The sequence below is a fragment of the Schistocerca americana genome, chromosome 3 (genome assembly GCF_021461395.2).
Source record: "Schistocerca americana isolate TAMUIC-IGC-003095 chromosome 3, iqSchAmer2.1, whole genome shotgun sequence".
Lineage (NCBI taxonomy): Eukaryota > Metazoa > Arthropoda > Insecta > Orthoptera > Acrididae > Schistocerca > Schistocerca americana.
In genome coordinates this window covers 514,191,418-514,213,518 of record NC_060121.1, presented here as the reverse complement: position 1 = coordinate 514,213,518, position 22,101 = coordinate 514,191,418, and the positions used below count along the sequence as shown (strand labels likewise).

The 22,101-nt window shown below is 46.1% G+C and overlaps 1 protein-coding gene across 1 annotated transcript in view; it reads right to left on the bottom strand.

Moving 5' to 3' along the window:
- The window catches only part of LOC124606173 (tRNA dimethylallyltransferase-like), a 903,559-nt gene that overhangs the window by 852,654 nt on the left and 28,804 nt on the right, over window positions 1-22,101 (bottom strand). Inside the window, exon 2 of the mRNA XM_047138139.1 lies at window positions 1,545-1,614. Within this exon, the coding sequence (XP_046994095.1) occupies window positions 1,545-1,614 (70 nt within the window). The remainder of the gene's footprint in view (window positions 1-1,544; window positions 1,615-22,101) is intronic.

Sequence of the window (22,101 nt, the reverse complement as noted above, 5' to 3'; positions counted from 1 at the left end):
CGCAACGACTGTCCAGACCCATTTTTACGCAGTTCCTGAAATCATAGGGTGGGAAGTTGTTAGATATAACAACACGATTCAATTGTCTATTGTTGAAGGACGATGAATGCTCGCCAGTATGTATCATGAATGTTAAATTCTATTGCCTTTCATGACCAGAGTACCAAATAGTGTACTCCAGCACGATAATACAAGACCCGAGACAGCTGCTCGCACCACAAACGCCTTGAAGAATGTATGGATGCTTGAAAAATCTGTCCAGTCCTCTGATCTGTCACAACAGAGCATGTCTACGATGCGATGGGAAGTCGTACCGGGATCCAGTGAGAAATATCGCTGAACTGACATAGCATGTGTTTTAGGGATGCCAAGAAAGTCCTCAAGATGACTTTTGGAGGTTGTTTCTTTCTAAGTCACAGCGAATCCAACAGTGTATTGGTGCCTATGAGGGTCATACCTCATACTGATGCTGATCTGTATCAGTTCGTAATAGAACAAGAGTTTAATCATTAAACACCCATTGTGTGGTTAACATCTCCACAAAGTTTGATAAATATCTCAGTGATTCTTCACGGTCTTACGCCTTCCATTTCCGTCAACGTATCTCATCTCTGCCTGAAGTATTACTCAGAAATGTAGCTGAGATCCATGTTATCTGCTAAATAACATCGCTAGTGATGAGACTGGATGCAACAGTTTGGATCCGAAGTAAAGGTTCACAGAGAGCGTGGTCGCAGAAAACAGATCTCTGCACCGCACTTCGACGGACTCTCAACATATTATGGCAGAAACACTCCAAACGTTCCCAAAGAAGCTCTATTGCACAGTCTAAATCAGCTGGAGATTACTTGGAAGGTTAATAGAAGTGCCTTGTTTTGCCCTAGTGAGAGAACCCGCCTCTGTACCCGAGATCGCCTAGGCACGATTTTGCGGTGGACTGGGAGGCATGCTGGCTCGAATCCAGGAGGTGGTAATTTTCACTGGCCGTATTTGGCCGGCTAAGGAAGGAGAAGTGGTGGCAAAAACTCCTGAACACCAGCTATGCGCCAATTTTTCCTGGATTAAACTCCAAACCGCTTTGCAGTGTCTACTCAAGTGAGGACACGTGACACTGTTGACGCTAACTGGTCCGTCGGATAGGGACGTTCAGTTCAGCGGCCATGTTCGTGAATAGATTATGCGCCGGCGCCAGGTTTCACTCCCATCATCTTAACAACACAAACCAACGCTACACTGTAAAAGACCTCATCACAGCCATTCACACGTCACAGATACACTCATGACAATTCATAACAGGTAGGAGGAACCAACTCCACAGCGTTACCGTGTCTACTCCCCCACGCTCGTTCGCTGAGTATGAGACTACCCTGTATTTGATGAGTAAGAGAAAAAGCACGGCGTTTCAATCTGTGCAGAGTGAAGTTAATGGGCGGCAGCGCCTGGCCTCTGCTCGGCCGGGAGCGGACCGCCGCCTGCGGCCACTCCGGAATTCGAAACCCGGCCAGCAGCGGGAGGCCGGCATTCCGCGACCGCCCCCGCCACACCCTGCCCCACGAGCTCCGCCCCCGCCGCCTTCCAGGCAGCTGGGCCCTTTGCGGAGGCGTGCCCTGGAAGCTGCGGACACACCACAACCTCCGTGTAGGCTGAAAGCCTGTCTTACACGTGTGACAACTCGCTCACAATCGACAACTGGCGTTGGGTGCTACAGATTAGAAACAGAATCAGTAAGAGTGTAATTTCAAAGTAATATACCGGCTTCCGGCCTTCACGGTGTAGTTGTGCGAGAATGACGAGGCTGAGAACGGTGGCGAAGCAGCCCTGTCCTACTTGTTGACTCATTCTCTCACATTGAAGCATGATGGAGTGAGCTTAATTCTGACTTAATACGGGAGCTGAGTGCACGGTCTGGCTGTTGTACAGTAGCACTGACAGGACCAAATAACCGGCGGAGTCAGATGAATCTACCGAAGATATATTTTGCGTGACTGTCGAGAGTGTAAGACGAAAATTAAGTGATAAAGTGTACACAATGCAAACGTACTGCAGTTCGATGCTATGGTCCACGCTTCAAGCAAAAAACGTACAAAGTTCGTCCCTAGCAAACAAAATTGTTGTATCTCCATTCATTCCACCTCCACCATCAGAAAACATATGCTCCATTAAAATGAAAACTGGGCATAAAGCAACGTCACCGTTATGTCTCTGCAACCATAAAGCGCTCTGTTCGTTATTACTTTGATCATGGCAACCTGCGTTTATCGGCTTATCATTGATTTCTGTCCTTTGTTCGTATAATGCTGAAAATTTTTTTCAACAGTTAATCGGCATTTACAGAATACACTTCATACCCCTGTCCTGTTCTCGTGTGCTGCCGCCGTAGACTCGGTAACATGTTGAAAATGTGTGTGTATGTCAGTGTAATTGGTAGTCATGTACTGAACAGCGACTAAATATTAAAATAAATTTACAACAGTCGCCGAAATACAAACAATATACAGCGTGTTTCACAATTCATGTTACACCCTTCTAGACTTTGTAGAGAGGACTTAGTGGATCAAGCTTTACATAGGAACCCATGTCCGGGAACATCACGGTTTTAGCTTGAAACTTTCGACTTGTTAATTTCTGGTACAGGACACCTACCGCAGTTTGATACACCTTTGAAAGTTTGTAACATCATCACGAAATCGCTTTGATTATACACACATCAAAAATAGTTTTGCGTCACCCCAGTTCCCAGAACTCCTTAAGATAGACGTTGACTGTGGATACTGTATTACAGACAAAGTGCCTTTGACTGTACAGAGATATCACTAAACCCGTCCAAAGATGTAAACAACCATACATGAGCAGTGCCTATTACACGGAGGGGTCCGACAGCCGATCAGTTCGTCATTCCACCAGGCAAGAGGTACACGGTTCGTGTTGTCTGTAGTTCAGCCATTCCTAGACGGTCAATACCACAGTTAGATCGCGTCCGCATTGTGCCAGGAAGGGTTCTCAACAAGGGAAGTGTCCAGGCATCTTGGAGTGAACCAAACCGATGTTCTTCGGACATGGAGGAGATACAGAGAGACAGGAGCTGCGGATGATATGCCTCGCTCAGTCCGCACAAAGGCTACTACTGCAGTGGATGACCGCTACCTACGGGTTATGTCTCGGAGGAACCCTGACAGCAGCGCCACCATGTTCAATAACGCTTTTCGTGCAACCACAGGACGTCGTGTTAGGAGTCAAACTGTGTGCAACATGCTGCGTGATGCGCAACTTCACTCCCGACGTCCATGGCGAGGTCCATCTTTGCAACCACAATGCTATGTAACGCGGTACAGATGGGCCCAACAACATGCCGAATGGACCGCTCAGGATTGGCATCAAGTTCTCTTCACCGATGAGTGTTGCATATCGTTAGAGACGTGTTTGGAGGCAACCCGGTCACGCTGGGCGCCCTAGAAATACTGTCCAGAGAGCGCAGCAAGGTGGAGGTGCCCTGCCGTATTGGGATGGCATTATGCGGGGCCGACGTACGCCGCTGGTGGTCATGGAGGGCGCCGTAACGGCTGTACGATACGTGAATGCCATCCTCCGACCGATAGTGCAACCATATCGGCAGCATATTGGCGACGCATTTGTCTTCATGGACGGCAATTCGCGCCCCCATTGTGCACATCTTGTGAATCACGTTCTTCAGGATAACGACGTCGCTCGACTGGAGTGGCCGGCATGTTCTCCAGACGTGAACCCTATCGCACACGACTGGGATAGGTTGGAAACGGCTGTTTATGGACGACGTGACCCACCAACCACTATGAGGGATCTACACCGAATCGCCGTTGAGGAGTGGGACAATCTGGACCAATAGTGCCTTGATGAACTTGTGGCTAGTATTCCACAACGAATACAGGCATGCATCAATGCAAGATGATGTGCTGCTGGGTATTAGAGGTACCGGTGTGTACAGCAATCTGGACCACCACTGCTGAAGGCCTCGTTGTATGGTGGTACAACACGCATTGTGTGGTTTTCATGAGCAATAGAAAGGGCGGAAATGATGTTTACATTGATCTCTATTCCAATTTTCTGTACAGGTTCCGGAACTCTCGGAACCGAGGTGATGCAAAACGTTTTTCGATGTGTGTACATATAAGCGCTGGCGCCTGTAACTTCGACGCACTGTAGCGTCGTTGGATGACGTTTCCGCACAACGGTTCCCACGTCTCTTCTATAACCTCTAGAAGTGTGTAACATTAATCATGAAACATACTGAACATACTGGGTGTCCCAAGAGGAATGGTCGGCATTCACAGATACGACAGGAATGATCATTCGAAACAAAAAAGTTAAGTAAACATGGGCTCTGAAATGCACACGATACGAGCAGTTGTTCAGGAGACGAGACGTATTTCACAGAAGCAAAAATGAACAAATGCTCATAGCTCTTAATGTATGCATTTTAGAACCCATATTTACTAGACTTTTTAGCTTAGAATGATCGTTCCTGTCATATCTCTGCATATTGACCATTCGTCCTGGGACTATTCACTGCTAACCGATTATTCATTGTTTTAACGTGTACGAGCATATGGGGCAGTCATAAAAACGTGACAGATGTGGATAAAGTGAGTAAACAGTTTATTATTTCAAAAGTAATCAACAGTTAATTCATTTATCGCACTGTTTGACAAGACTATCAATGCGTTCATAGCAAAAAGATTCTTTTTGTCTATGGAACGAAGATTGTATCCAGGGGTGTAGCTCTTCGTCCGAATCAAACCGACAGCCACAAATGTCTTTCTTCAGAGCTTCAAAATTATTCAAACCTCACGGCGAGAAATCGGGACCGCGTGGGGGATGTGTAAGGGCTTCCCAACGACATTTCTGCAGCGTCTCGAAACAACCCTGGCAATATGTGGGGCCTCCCACATTCGTGGCCGTCGACCTGCTTCGGAGGAAGAGGTGCACGACTGGGCTCAATCACGGTTCCGCTGACAACCGCAAACATTTTTCCATGAGGACATTGGCCGCCTGGTCTCGCAGTGGGATAAATGTATTAACAGTTATGGCACTTACTTTCGAAGTAATGAACAGTTTATTTACTTTTTCCCACCCGTTTCGTTATCATTTGACTGCCCCCTATAACAATCGTCATGCCACGATTCCACAGATATACTTGGGAACTCGTGTACTCGCTCTCCTTTCTGGTATAGTCCACTTGTGGCCTACAACAGACAGAAGTGATGAGTTTTCAGTTAAACTGGCTACGGCGGAGACTCGCAAGTCGATTCGACGAGCGTAAGGAGACGGTGATTTTGGGAAGGACATCACAGCAACCGCTGACAAGTTTAAAGTGTGTACACAGGAGTCATTTCTGATCTCTTTTGGGTTCGTGTCACGTGACAGCGAGTAAATCAACCGGCAGCCACGCCACGACTGGGCAGTGACGTCAACGACCTACTGATTGCCGAGGACAGAGCTCTAAAATCCTGAGTGCGTTGAAGACTGTGCGTGTGCAGAGACAGGGGACCCTGGTGTCGACTGCCAACATCGGGAGTGCAGACGAATTCTCAGCGCACTCATGTTATAGTACTAGGTATCGCGCTTTTGCACCGTGTGGCGTACCTCTTCACCAGAACGGAACTTCTTTCCTCCCTCTGCGTCTTTGAGTGGTCCAAACATATGGAAATCACTTGGCGCAAGGTCTGGTGAGTATGGTGGAATGGGAAGACACTCAAAATGGAAGTGAACCCAGGTTTCGTCCCCAGTAACGATTCTTGCAAGGAAGCCATTACCTTCTCGTTCGCCGGCCGGAGTGGCCGTGCGGTTCTAGGCGCTACAAAAAAAATGGTTCAAATGGCTCTGAGCACTATGAGACTTCTGAGGTCATCAGTCCCCTAGAACTTAGAACTACTTAAACCTAACTAACCTAAGGACATCACACACATCCATGCCCGTGGCAGGATTCGAACCTGGGACCGTAGCGGTCGCGCGGTTCCAGACTGTAGCGCCTAGAACCGCTTGGCCACCACGGCCGGCCTAGGCGCTACAGTCTGGAACCGAGCGACCGCTACGGTCGCAGGTTCGAATCCTGCCTCGGGCATGGATGTGTGTGATGTCCTTAGGTTAGTTAGGTTTAATTAGTTCTAAGTTCTAGGCGACTGATGACCTCAGAAGTTAAGTCGCATAGTGCTCAGAGCCATTTGAACCATTTGAACCTTCTCGTCCAAAGCGCCTAAGAAGTTATTCACAAGCATCAACACGTCGTTCTCTCATTTCAGGAGTCAGCTGCCGTGGCACCCATCTTCCAGACACTTTGTGAAACTGGAACACATCATGCACAATGTGTTGTGCTGACCCATGACTAATCTGTAAACATGCTGCAATGTCATTCAGTGTCACTCGGCGGTTTTCCTTCACTATGGCTTCAACTGCTGCAATCTTCTGTGGAGTCACAACTCGTTGTGCCTGACATGGACGAGGAGCATCTTCCACTGAAGTCGCACCATTTGCGAACTTCCTACTCCATACGTAGACTTTCTGCTGTGACAACCATGCATCACCGTACTGAACCTTCATTCGTCGATGAATTTCAATAGGTTTCACACCTTCACTACGCAAAAACCGAATAACAGAACGCTGTTCTTCCCTGGTGCAAGTCGCAAGTGTGTCGGCCATCTTTATACTGATAGTGCGACGGTATGTGTGCATCTGAACTATGGTGCCAACTACAGGCCACTCTGCACGCTGTTTGTAGCACGATTACCAACTTACAAGATAACGGCGCGAAATTTCGATTTGTTATTACAAATTTAAGGTTTTCGTTTGACTCACCCTAATACAATCCAAGACAAAAAAATTGTAGACAGAATATCGATTTCGTCCCATAGCGACTATCTTCAGATTTTCAAAACAGACGAAGCCGTTTCTATATCACTGAACGACAAATCCGGTTCTTGGTAGCCAGAGCCAGTTGCAGACTGCCTCTCGTTGGCTTCCCAGGACAACAAAAGTTTGAGTCTCCGTGTTTCATATAATTACTGACAGAATTTACACATTTAGAAATTTATTCACAGTTGCGAATACGAACAACCATCTTCTGTATAAGGGAATGACGACGATGAAAATTTGTGCCGGACCGGGACTGGAACCCAGATTTCCCGCTTTACGCGAGCGGTATCCTTAAGCGCTTTGGCTATTCCTGCACGACTCACGGCCACATCCAGACTTCCACATGTCGTCGTTCCTGCGTCACTTGCATGTCCGAAGGAACACTGCATCATTCTTCAAAACAACAGCCACACAGAAATATCGCATTTAAAATGCTTTCAGACTCTGTTCATTAAGAGGTATAAATTGTTGTTTAACGTTATTACATTAAGACTAGTATCACAATTAGAAACACTGTTTATGTCTTGATGCACAAATACCGTAGATAAATCTTGCTTTTTTAGGTGAAACTTTTCAACCGTTTGGCGTGTGACGAAATGCGTCTATGGGAAATCGGTTAGGCCTGTGTACTGTACTTCCGATTTCCAGTTATAGACTTGTCGTTTGTAGAAGTACCGATGTTTTATCTGATCCAAAGTATCTGGACACACCTATATAATGCGGAACCGACCACGAGATGTCACGAAAGGCGAAACCGCTGGTATAAAAGGCGGCGGGGAGTAGTGTGTCGTCAGCATAGAGGCAACAACAGCAGACTGAGTCGGTCAGGAGAACACAGCGACTTCGAAAGCGGGCTATCACTGAATGTCACCTGAATAACAGATTCATGAGGGACGTATCAGCTTTTCTAAAGCTGCCCACGTCGGTTATTGGTGATGTGATAAGGAAGTGGGTGCGCGAAGGAAGAATTACAGTTAACCGAGGACCAGGAATACCTCGCTACTGACCGACAGTGGCTGTCGAGCACTGTGGAGTGTTGTAGGAAGTTAAAAAGAATAGGGTACAACGGTCGAGAAGCTTCTGACAAGCCACACATTTCTATAGTCAGTGCTAAGCGATACTGGAGGTCGCGTAAAGAGCGAAGCCACCGGAGAGTGGATGAGTTGAAATGAGTGATTTGGAATGATGAATCACGCTATACCCTGGGGCACTCAGTTGGAAGGATCTAGGTTTGGCAAATGGTTGGAGAACACTACCTGGCATCATATGTATTGAATGGAGGTGTGTTCGTCGTGTTAAGTTGTGGTCCCCTTACTGTGCTTTTGAAAACGCTAAATAAAGACAGACATAAATACATTTCACAGTATTGTGTACTATGTATAACAGAAGAACAGTTCGGAGAAGACGATTGTATCACCGTAACAAAGCACTGTAATGTAAAGGAGCACCTGTTACCGTATTTCAACAGACTATAATATGATGCGGACTATAAGAAGCACCTAAATTTTACAGCAGATTTTTTTAAATGACCTTTTTGCCATTTTCTTTGTTAGACTGCCTTTAAAATCCCTGAAAATCGTCATCTGCTCTTCTTTCTTCTCCTTCTTCCCCTCATCCTACTCCTTCTTCTTGTTCATGTTCTTCCTCTTTGTCGTCATCGTTGTCCTCTTCGTATATAAGATGGTCTTCACTGCCATCGAAAGTGTTACTTGTGCCGCACTTCTTGAAGGATTTAACAATAATGTCTTCGCTCACTCTAGATCACGTCCGTTTTATGCAATTCTTTGATTGTAGATCGTTTTAAAGCTCCCTTCGGCGTGAATTCATTTTGGGTTTCATTCATCATCCATTTATTCCATTCTTCTCTTTCAAATGGTTCAAATGTCTCTAAGCACTATGCGACTTAACATCTGAGGTTATCAGTCCCCTAGACTTAGAACTACTTAAACCTAACTAACCTAAGGACATCACCCACATCCATGCCCGAGACAGGATTCGAACCTGCGACCGCAGCAGCAGCGCGGTTCCGGACTGAGGCGCCTAGAACCATTCGGCCACAGCGGCCGGCCATTTTTGTCTCATGTAGACTTTAAATTGTTTACTTATCGAGACATCAAGAGGCTGCAATTTTGAAGTAAGTCCTCCCGAAGTAACAGCAATCTCTTTCTTTCCCTATCTCAGTTTCTCTTTCACAGAATTTTTCAAATGACTACAAAACTGATCTAGCACAAGAAGAGAACTGTTGCTCGATAACGCACCTTTCCTTCTCTCTCACACTCTGTTAATTCATAATTTCATACCAGCCTCGTCCAACCAGCCCTTGTGTTGTAGGTGTGGCAGCATTTCCGAAGGTTTTAACATCATTTAACGCTTGAAAACAATCACTGGATTAAGTTTGGTGCCGTCAACACAACATGAAAGGACAATAGTGTAGTGCATTTTTTCATGTCCACTTGTTTTTACAGCTAAATCGTAGCACCTTTAGTGGCAACGGTACATCAGATGTCAAAGGAGTTTCGTTCATATTCGCCATTTGGCTTAGTTCCACACTGGTTTTCTTTCGCTGATGAATAATATAGCCACGGAAAGATAATATTTTTTGTTCATACTCTTGTGGCATTTTCTGAGATATTTTGGTTTTGGTTCGCATTCTATGTCCATGACGCTTCAGCAACGTGTAGCACCAACCAACACTACGCTTAATGTTTGTTAGGTTCCACCGTAGCTTATGAGCTTGTATTTGAATCATTTTTGTACTCCATTTTGCAGCGCCCTTGAATCCACTTCAATACGTCATCTGGCAGTTTTGTCCACTTTTCATTCAGTCATCTATTTGCTCATTTCGTCTTCCACTGTTTTTCTTAGTTCTCCATTACTAGCCCCCAATCGCGAATGCTTTCTTTCTGTCGGTGGAGTGTTTTAATGCCGCTCAGCTGCTCTGTTCCTATGTTCTTCTGGACACGCTAGTAGTTTTAATTTAGAGCCCGCATCACAGGAATACCTTTTATTTTCTTCCATTACGAAACTAGCTACAAAAATAAATATTTTACTGTTACTGATAACACAACTCACTTTCAGTTCAAGTACTTGGCACAATAGACTGTAATGACGCATCGTAGGTTAGACAGTATTTTGGGTTTGGAATGGCTAGTTGCGAGGGAGACAGAGTGTTAGCAGGCTTGTGCATTCCCACAACTCGCGTTCGTCGCACGGTGCAGTACTGCTGCCAGTTGAATCCAGTGTTGTCAGATAGAGACAAGATTCCCGCCGCATCGAATATATGGCCATTTTTAAGACTGGCGGGAATTTTAAATCAAACAGTGGAGATTTTTATATTAATTTCTAGACACATACTGAATCGCCAAACAAACTGGTATAGGCATGCTTATTCAAATACCGAGATATGTAAACAAGCAGAATACGGCGCTGCGGTCGGCAACGCCAATACAAGGCAACAAGTCTCTGGTGCAGCTGTTAGATCGTTTACTGCTGCTACAATGGCAGGTTATCAAGATTTAATTAAGTTTGAACGTCGCGCTATAGTCGGCGCACGACATAGGTGACACAGGATCTCCGAGGTAGCGACGAAGTAGGGGTTTTCTCGTACGACCATTTCACGAGTGTACCGTGAATATCAGGAATCTGGTAAAACATCAAATCTCCGACATCGCTGCGGCCGGTAAAAAATCCTGCAAGAACGGGACCAACGACGACTGAAGAGAATCGTTCAACGTGGCACAAGTGCAACTCTTCCGCAGATTGCTGCAGAATTCAGTGTTGGGCCATCAACAAGTGTCAGCGTGCAAACCATTCAACGAAACATCATCGATATGGGCTTTCAGAGCCGAAGGACCACTCGGGTACCCTTGATGATTGCATGACACAAAGCTTTACGCCTCGCCTGGGCCCGTCAACACCGACATTGGACTGTTCATGACTGAAAACATGTTGCCTGCTCGGACGAGTCACGTTTCGAATTGTATCGAGCGGATGGACGTGTACGGGTATAGAGACAACCTCATGAATCCACGGACCCTGCGTGTGAGCAGAGGACTGTTCAAGCTGGTGGAGGCTCTCTAATGGTGTGGGAGAGTGCAGTTGGAGAGATGTGGGACCCTGATGCTTCTAGATACAACTCTGACAGGTGACACGTACGTAAGCATCTTGTCTGATCACCTGCATCCATTCATGAGCATTGTGCATTCCAACAGATCTGGGCAAATCCAGCAGGACTATGCGACACCCTACAAGTCCAGAATTGCTACAGAGTGGCTCCATGAACACTCTTCTGCGTTTAAACACTTCCGCTAGCCGCCCCACTCCCCAGACATGAACATTATTGAGCATATCTGTGGTGCCTTGCAACGTTCTGAGCTCCAACCCCTCGCACTCTTATGGATTTATGGACAGCCCTGCAGGATTCACGGAGTCAGTTCCCTCCAGCGCTACTTCAGACATTAGTCGAGTCCATGCCATGTCGTGTTGTGGTACTTCTGCTTGTTCGCAGGTGCCCTACATGATATTAGGCAGGTGAACCAGTTTCTTTGGCTCTTGAGTTTGCTTGTTTGGGGGAAGAGACCAAAGAGCGAGGTCATTGGTCTCATCAGATTAGGGAAGGACGGGGAAGGAAGTCGGCCAGGTCCTTTCAAAGGAACCATCTCGGCATTTGCCTGGAGCAATTTAGGGAAATCACGGAAAACCGAAATCAGTATGTCTGGACGCGGGATTTGGCTCTTGAGTGATATACACTACTGGCCAATAAAATTGCTACACCACGAAGATGACGTGCTACAGACGCGAAATTTAACCGACACGAAGAAGATGCTGTGATATGCAAACGATTAGCTTTTCAGAGCATTCACACAAGGTTGGCGCCGGTGGCGACACCTACAACGTGCTGACATGAGCAAAGTTTCCAACCGATTTCTCATGCACAAACAGCAGTTGACCGGCGTTGCCTGAGAAACGTTGTTGTGATGCCGCGTGTAAGGAGGAGAAATGCGTACCATCACGTTTCCGACTTTGATAAAGGTCGGATTGTAGCCTATCGCGATTGCGGTTTATCGCATCGCGACATTGCTGCTCGCGTTGGTCGAGATCCAATGACTGTTAGCAGAATATGGAATAGGTGGGTTCAGGAGGGTAATACGGAACGCCGTGTTGGATCCCAAAGGACTCGTATCACTAGCAGTCGAGATGACAGGCATCTTATCCTCATGGCTGTAACGGATCGTGCCGCCACGTCTAGATCCCTGAGTCAACAGATGGGGACGTTTGCAAGACAACAACCATCTGCACGAACAGTTCGACGACGTTTGCAGCAGCACGGACTTTCAGCTCGGAGACCATGGCTTCGGTTACCCTTGACGCTGCGTCACAGACAGGAGCGCCTGCGATGGTGCACTTAACGACGAACCTGGGTGCACGAATGGCAAAGCGTCATTTTTTCGGATGAATTCAGGTTCTGTTTACAGCATCATGATGGTCGCATCCGTGTTTGGCGACATCGCGGTGAACGCACATTGGAAGCGTGTATTCGTCATCGCCATACAGGCGTATCACCCGGCGTGATGGTATGAGGTGCCATTGTTTACACGTCTCGGTCTCCTCTTGCTCCCATTGACGGCACTTTGAACAGTGGACGTCACATTTCAGATGTGTTACAACCTGTGGCTTTACTCTTCATTCGATCCCTGCGAAACCTTACATTTCAGTAGGATAATGCACGACCGCGTGTTGCAGGTCCTGTACGGGCCTTTCTGGATATAGAAAATGTTCGACTGCTGCCCTGGCCAGCACATTCTCCAGATCTCTCACCGCCTGGTCAATGGTGGCCGAGCAACTGGCTCCTCACAATACGCCAGTCACTGCTCTTGATGAACTGTAGTATCGTGTTGAAGCTGCAAGGGCAGCTGTACCTGTACTCGCCATCCAAGCTCTGTTTGACTCAATGCCCAGGTGTATCAAGGCCGTTATTACGGCCAGAGGTGTTTATTGTGGGTACTGATTTCTCAGGATCTATGCACCCAAATTGCGTGAAAATGTAATCACATGTCAGTTGTAGTATAATATATTTGTCCAATGAACACCCGTTTATCATCTGCATTTCTTCTTGGTGTAGCAATTTTAATGGCCAGTAGAGTACAAGCAATTATTTGGGGACAATAAGATTAGTGAATGGACTAGCCTGCCCAGAGGCCTGAAATGAACGCATTGGGATGGGTTAGAAGGTCGGCTTAGCGCCAGATTCCTGCATCCAACATTACTAGTTCCTCTGGTCGCGGCTTTTGGGAAAGAATGCGCTGCCATTTCTTCACAGGCACTAAAGTGTCCCCAGCAGAGTTGAAGCCATCATAAAGACGAAGGGCGAGACACCCACCTTACTGTCCGCTAATAGGTGTCCGGATACTCTCGATGACGCAGTGTACCACTAGTAGAAGATAAGACAGTGGTCTGGAAAATTTACGCTGTGCAGCCGATGAAACAGAGAGGCGACTGCCGGAGTGGGAGTTCGTGTATGCTAGCTGGCTTAGCAACGCGGAGGAGCGGCGGGGCGCAGTGCGGGCGCTAGAAAGCGGCGGCGGCGGTTCAGGCAGCAGGCAGCGCTGCAGCTTCCGGTAGGGCGCCTGCCGGCCGACCATCCGACCGGAGAAATTGGCCCGGCTGGAGAAAGCCCGCCAGGCGAACCGATACGTCATCGCGGTCGGCCGCCTGCTGGGGAAATCGGCGCGATACGGCCCGCTCTGGTCTGCCCTGCTCTGCTCTACGACTCGTTAGCGGGCAGGACCCAGCCGCGGCCACGCCCGGTGAAACACGCCGTGGCCTGCGTGGGCGACCTGCCCACTGATGACTTGCCCGTCTCCCGTCCAGCCCGCTGCTCCCCACGTCCGCTTCGCTGCGCCAGGCCGGGACGAATCGGTCGGCGTCAGAGGCGACAAAAGTAAAGATCGTGTTTCCTTTTAACAACGACAGGACTGAAGGTTCCGTAGGAGCTGAAGATTTTACGTATGAGCGAGCACACATCGTGCGACTGTGCGCTCTACGAAGACCTTGCAGGTAGCGGCCGTCAGGCAGTAAACACGCTGAATCTCAAAGCAGCGTTGGGGAGCGGGTGAACCAAAAATGTTCAAATGTGTGTGAAATCTTATGGGACTTAACTGCTAAGGTCATCAGTCCCTAAGCTTACACACTACTTAACCTAAATTATCCTAAGGACAAACACACACACCCATGCCCGAGGGAGGACTCCAACCTCCGCCGGGACCAGCCGCACAGTCCATGACTGCAGCACCTCAGACCGCTCGGCTACTCCCGGGCGGCGCGGGTGAACCTGGCGCATATTGGACGATGCTACAGCTGCAGTATGCAAGAAGACTTCACGAGGCATTCAGCCACACGTCAGCACACTGGAGAAAACGTCGCTGTATTATAGCTTGCTGTTTCGTCGCTTGTTTCCAGTCTTATTTCTAGTAGCTATTGCCTCGCAGGATGTATCTGTACTTGTCACATTTTGTCATAGATTAAGCGACCACAGGTAGCATCTCCATTGACCTTGGGTATCGTACATTTTCAGTCGCTTTAATCCGATTTTTCTGACTCATAAACACGATTTTCTGTTATGATGCAAAACCGGTAACTGTCGCAGATCTCGAGGAGTTAATAGTAGTAGGGTACCAGGGCTTCCCTGTCTTGCTTGTGATGCTAAATTTAGAATATTTTAAAAGAGCATATGGGTAATGGCAAAACAGAATTACCGAGTGACCCGAAAGTTAGTTAACATTTGGAATTCCACTAATTCAAGTACTAATGTAGGCAGAAAGTAAAACTTAACACTCTTGTCTGAAATGACATGGGATTTTAGTGAAACGAGAAACGAGGGCAAAAGCTGGCCAACAGATGGCGTTGGACAGCAACACGTCAGTGATGTCGAATAAGGCGTGACGGGAGCGAGTACACTCATATGTTATAAATTGGCATCATCTCTAGCCAGGCTGATAAACACCTCTGGATATGCAGGATGGCGCTCCATCCCACATTGCTACACGTGTGAAAGATCTGCACATATCGTTTGTTGAGGATTGCGTGCTTAGCCGCCACTTCAATCATGCTTAGCCTCCCAGGTACCCAGATCGAAGTCTGTGTGATTATTGGTTGTGGGGTTACCTGAAGTCACAACTCTACCGTGATTTTCCGACACCATAAGGGATGCCAAAAGACAACATCCAACGGCAAGTTCTCAGCATACCTACTGGTACGCCGTACAGTGCTGTTTACAACATTGTTCTTCGACCACAGATACTTTTGATGAATGACGGCTGTTATCTTGAGCATTTGTTATAAAGAACATCGTCTTTGCTAAAAAAAACAATTGTTATGCTAATTACTGCTTTTCTATCATCAGAATAGCCATTTGTTACCAATTTTGTGCATTTTTTGGTTTCAATAAAGCCCCTGTGTCATTTCAAGCATTTGTGTCAATTTTTACAGTCTACCTACGTTATTCCGTGAAGTATTGAATTTTCAAATATTAACTGACTTTCTGGTCACCTGGTATAACGCTCTGAAGTAACTGGGAAAGACTGGCGAGTAGGGCGACTTGGAGTGGACAACCAATAAAATTTCTACAGAATTCGTAGAAGAAGATAATTCGATGAGTGCTGCTATCAGAAACTTCAAAATGTCGTTCAAATTTTCGGACTGTCTGCACAAAAAGTTTATAACTTCTGGTTCTTAACTTTCGTAATAATTTCTTATATGTGGTGTTGTCAGTTACAACAACAACGGCACGGAAGTTGGGCGAAACCCGTTGTGACTCAGTTCTAAGAGTGCACATTTTTTCGAAGAGGCAACAGCTCTTCGTTTCGAGCAACTGTAAAAACCATAGCTTATGTCTGATGCTGTCGACTTTGTGGCCTGAATACATAATTTTCTTGCAAACGGCGAATCATTACGTAATTTAACCCTTCCGCTACCAACTTTTTTCAGAGTGAAAGACATTAACACATTGTTATTTTAATTAATGTCGTAGTCAAAAGTAAAAATAGGAAAAAATTCCTGCCGTTTTGTTTTTCAACACAGGGCAAGGTTGGGCTACTTAAAAGATTATTCAAAGTGCCTCTGCGGTTTTAGAAGACGTCTGCGCAAACTACACGACGCATATAAGACACGGACACATCAGTGGATATATCGTCTATACAAGTTTCGAACTCACACTGTACGTGTTTTAATATTGGCACTTTTAGTGATGCGACAAACGTCAATATGTGGGTACAGTTCGCCGACACGAATTGTCCGGGATGGCACGACAGCAACCCGGTATGCAGATCTGTTCATTGGTCTACTTATCTGCAATAGTGAACGAATTCGATGCGACAATATGAAGAGGAAGGAATTACAATGAATCTTGACGACAGTGCAACGGACAGATGCATGAATTCTGCAAACTATCAGAAGTCCTTCCTGAAACCTTCAGAACTAACACGTGGCAACAACGTCCAGCAAATTCTCGCTGGCTCCATGATAAGCTAAAGAGGATGATAAACATCCTAGTGGTAGTGAAACGGTTAAATGCTACGCATTTCCCTGACCTCATTTGACGCGATTCCCCACAACAGTTCCGGCAACTTCGCGGCAGACAAAGTACACTGCTTTACAACTGCCAAGGGACAACTGACAGCTGCTACGGAACAACCGACCAATGACAGTAAAAGGAAATGTCGATGGTGGACGAGTTAAGTGCAGTGAAGCCCGTGCACGGACGCTCCGTATAGATCCTACAGTTCATGGTGTACGTTGTTTGACGAAGATGCCTGTGGAACCGATTAGTGCGACATTCCGTGTGATACGCCAACATGTCTGCAAGACGTCATTTGAGTGATTACTGATTACGATCGCTAACGGGCAATTGGTCGGCTCGAAACGGGTCAAACTGTCAATACTGCGGCCACAGATATGCATGTGTCCAAAAGTGTCATCTTGCCTGTTACAAAAGGCCGCTGTAAGTGGATACACTATGCAAAGACATGTCAGTTGTCGTAGACGAACCACCACGCCGCAAGAGGATCGCCCTAGTGGCGAAAAGGAACAGATCTCACTCTTAGGCAGATCGCTGCAGACCTTGCTATTGCTAGCGGTACACACGTCTCTGCCGGAACCAATTCGTGGCGATTAAATCAGGCTGGGTTGTATGTTCCGAAGCTTGTTAAATACATCCCACTCCAACCACGCCATCGACGAGGAAGAATGCACTTGTGTAGGGGGCATGTTGTTTGGGATCGGCAACAATGTTCCAGTGTGATGGTCTCCGACGAATCCCGCTTTTCCGTGGCAAGCGATTCTGGCCACCGTTTAGTGTGGGGAACACATTACATACCACAGAATTTTCGCCGGCCGGAGTAGCCGTGCGGTTCTAGGCGCTGCAGTCTGGAGCCGAGCGACCGCTACGGTCGCAGGTTCGAATCTGCCTCGGGCATGGATGTGTGTTATGTCCTTAGGTTAGTTAGGTTTAATTAGTTCTAAGTTCTACGCGACTGATGACCTCAGACGTTAAGTCGCATTGTGCTTAGAGCCATTTCAACCATTTGAACAGAATTTTCAAGAACGTCATCCGTATGGCTTAAGCGTTATGATGTTTGGAGCCATTATGCACAAAAGCCGCTTTATCTTTGTGGCAGGTAGCGTTACAGCATAGCGGTATTGCAGGATATTACAAATAATATGTACCCTTTCCGTATGTTTAGGGGTGCGGAGGGTAGACTTCTGTTTAGGAACGACAATGACCGTCCACACAGAAACGCTGAGGTGTCAGACACACTGGAAAGTGAAGATATTGAACGTATGGAATGGCCTCCATACTCCCCATATCTAAACCCTATAGAGCAGGTCTGTAATGCTCTTTGCAGAAGTGTTTCGCAACGAACACCCCCTGCCTGAACCATGTGAGAATTGAAAACCGCCTTGAGAGTAAAGTGGGACAGTATCCCCAAGGACTCACCAAAAGTTTGGCAGCCATCATGAATAAGGTCGTAATGTGCATTAGTGCCTGAGGAGGGCGGATCCCTTACTGTGAGTCCGATATCGACCTTTACTTTGGGAGTCTGACCTATGTCAAACATAACCGTTGTTTGTGTGTGGTATCCTCCTTTCCGAAGTGGTGAAATCTGTAAGGTTTTTCGTATGAACTGTGCTTGATGTCATCCACCATTGCCTGTAATTATTCCTGTCCTACAATATCTCTGTTCCTTAGCAATCGCCAAGCAGTTTATAACAACACAATTGCAATGGGCTGCAAATATGACTTCATCATTACCACCCGAAACAAACAATCTTAAACAAATGTCAGGTGCGAGGACAGATCCAGGCAGACGTATTCACAGCTTTCTCGTACGGTCACCAATGTGAATAAGCATCGGTTTCGCGTCTCGAGGTACCCTCTGTCCCTGCGGTCCGGTTGTGACAGTACCGAGGTAGGAAAGAACGTTAGATTTTAACAGCCCGTCAGCATCGAGGTTATTAGAGACAAAGTACCAGCTCAAATGCACTAGATAGTTCATGTCGAATATTGCAGTCTTTCTGCTGGAACCGTCCCGGAAGTTGCATCTGGGGGAACAGAGGAAAACCTGAAACTGTGGTATAATTCCGTTGAATTTACTACACTTTTCGTCCATCTATGAACGATTTCAAACATTCAGTCTATAACTAACTGGTTGTTTCAGACGGTTAGATCTTTGTTCATCATGAACTTAATTTTCGCCTGATAAAAGCTGGCTTTGATGTAGCATAACAGACGCTATTGGTAACGAAAATTACCCCTTCTTCTCATGTCAACATTTTTACATGTATTTACTTTACAGCTCTCAGCGGGCGATCCCCATTACTAGCGCTTATTATACGCCACAACTAGCTTTTATGCTGATCGGCAGAACAGGTTTTGTGTGGTATACCTTCCATTAACTACTCCCAGGACGCCTGATAATACTGCTCAGCTTACTTTCTGACACTTTCTTTGAAAAGCATTCTGAAGCACCTGAGGCAACACAGTCAAAATACGAAATCAAAACATCTCAATACAGGCATCTTCTTTAACGTGAAACACTATGTTTCAGTTGTTACTGCTAATTGATCCGTCGATATAAATAAATCGATAACTTACGAAAAACTTTGCCCTGTAGAATAAGATTCCAGATTTGTAATCGACAAATGAAATACAAACATCTGATAAGAAAACTCACTGAAATCATTTTCTATTTTGACATTTTTCAAGTGAACTCCTCTTTGTACTTTTTTAGGCATTCTGTCTGCACGTCAGCCGTGTTCAGTCAATATATCATAAACATAATTTTGCATGCGAACAAGACGGGCCTTCTCAAGCCCAATTTTGTATTTACTCGCGGAATGTTGCTAAATTAGGCCTTCAGTGTCATTTCAAATTGTATAAAAAATAGCAGCAACGAAAGAACAGTCGTAATTCTGACGTACGCTATAGCTGATGCCATAAGAATAACCTCTCAATCAACCACAACAATAAAGGCAGCTACCTCATCTGAGGGTGGCAGTCCTCTCAGTGAGTTACCGCACCCACTGGCCGAGTGCTCGGAGCAACAGGTAGGTGGGTGATTGATTTGGCGGCTTCAGGTCATATTGCGTTTATTCGTCTCTGAGTAAGAGAATGGTAGCAACCACGAAGGCGGCCATATCGAAGTGCAGCAGATTACGTGTTTTCATTTTTGCTAGGGGCTAATAAAACTAAAGAGACATTACTTAAAGTTTCTGCTTGTTTCTCAATCGCCATTACCATCTCCAGTATTAAATGAAGCCGTGGACTTACAACACTGTGCAAAGCAACCACCACAAGACACCTACATCCATGCGAGTTGTGGATTCGAAGGACTACTGAAACAGAACTCGAATTGTGTACCAGAAAATAAACACAGGTACATCTCAAAACGAAACAGAAATCTGAAAGGCGGTCTTCTCGAATGCGGGACTGATGTTTTATACAATGCAACACGTGGCTTGGCGCTACTGGTAATTTATCCCCAAAGTACTGAAGGAAATCGAAAATTGACATTATATTACATTACATTAACATACAAACGATAGTGAAAACTACTACACGCACGGAGCAGTAACAACAGCTGATGTTGAGCGCCCATAAACCCCAACACACACACACACACACACAACAGCTGATGCCCCTTGTGACAGTGGTAGACTGCAAGGAGGTAGGTGATGTAAAGTTAACACTAGGCTGCAAGCTCTTGTCTTGACTGCGCGTGAGTGGAGCCCTGCTTCGTCCCAGCTCTAAGAGAGGGGAGGTGACGGCCCCATCGCCCTGGCTGCCTCTTATCCCTGAAAAACATTCATGATTCTCATTTGATAGCAAGTTGAGTGGACCTGGCGCCGTCCTGGAGGGACTGGAACGAGGAAAATCTCCGGCCTATCCGGGTCCGAACCGTGTACCTCCAGCGTCGGAGTCTAGTGATTTACTACTAGGCCACCATGGCCATACAAGAATGCGGATATTCGCACTAATACTGATTTTGAGGATAAAATCCTGTGCCGAGGCGGATGTCTATTGGTGCATCTCGGGATATCATAAATAATTATTACTTTACGGTTAAAGGATAGCGTCAATAATAGAGTTTGTGTCTCTTTCTCCATTGCAGTCGATCGATAATAATGATTATCATGGTAAAGGCTTTTTTATTAGACGTTCTGGAAGGAGTACCGCTATATTGGCCCGAATGCGTAACGTCCTTGCGAGGAAAGATGCCTTGTTAACATCTGAGAGGGCCAAGGATGGCGAAATGGCGATCTTCCTAGTTTTCTTCCAAGTCAAGCGAACGTCCTCCTGCTTCTGCCTTAGCAGCAGCTGCCTTACGTCTGAGTCACTCCTGATTCGTTTATGTTAACAGAGGTCTCTTACGTAATTGCTGAAGATTACCACAAAGAGACATGAAGGCTGTTGTAGCACAGTCCATCCATTCGATTGTTACTTTCATGATCCGACTGCTGTTTGCGTGTCGGATACGACATAAATAATGTTCAGCTTGAAATCTGTGACTCTGTCAACGTTTCTCTTAAAAACGTTTGCAATCGCGCACTGCAACGCTTATTATATTGGCGACTGTAGTACGTTAAAATGATTATAGTGAATTAACGAAAATTTGATAAAATATCTATCTGATTAACATTTAACAAAATGCCAGATATGACGCCTTGTAACACGCGGTCTGTTGACCTCAAAAAGTTCAGGAAATACTTGGTACAAAATTTCACAACATCCGTATCAGTAATTACGACAGCAGGTTGTAACTGAAGGAACGTACCAAGAATATGACAGATTACGTTGCATTAAATTCTGGTCATTATCAACATCTACCTTCTAATCTATGGAGTATAAATTACGAAGTTCCAGTTCAGGAGAAGAATATTCAGGTCAGATATAACCTTAACGTCTGACCTTCGGCGTGGATTACAATACACAGTAGTGGAAATCGGTATGAGGGCAGGGATCCTATGAAAGTCACAGTGTGCCGGCAGAAGTGGCCGAGCGGTTCTAGGCGCTTCAGTCTGGAACCGCGCGACTGCTACGGTCGCAGGTTCGAATCCTGCCTCGGGCATGGATGTTTGTGATGTCCTTAGGTTAGTTAGGTTTAACTAGTTCTAAGTTCTAGGGGACTAATGACCTCAGCAGTTGAGTCCCATAGTGCTCAGAGCCATTTGAACCATTTGAAAGTCATAGTGCAATGTCTGTAGCATACTGCATCTAATTTATTATGAAAGTAGTAGATAAAAATGCATCGTTTATACTTTGTCCAGCCTCAGTTCTCCTTAATTACCTCAAAAATTCTCTTCGGCATTGATGTAGTTCTTGCAGTGAACTATCGGCCACTCTCCTCGTATTGCAGTTTTCAGCTACCAAGCGACCTCAAATTGCCTTCGATGACGATAAACACGTCTTGCAAATATTCCCCAAAGATCTGTCACCGGGTTTCTATTCAAGCTACGTGCAGGCGAGGGTAAAACATCGATATCTTTACCTTCCAACCACGTTTTGGTCGCTGCAGAAACTTGCACAGATGCATTATCTTGTTTAAATATTAGACTTTCGTTTCCTAGGGCCTTATACATTCAAATCAATTCTGTCCCTAGCATCTCAGTGTACACGTTAAGAGTTCGTTCTATAGTACAGCCAAGCAATGCGTGATTCAC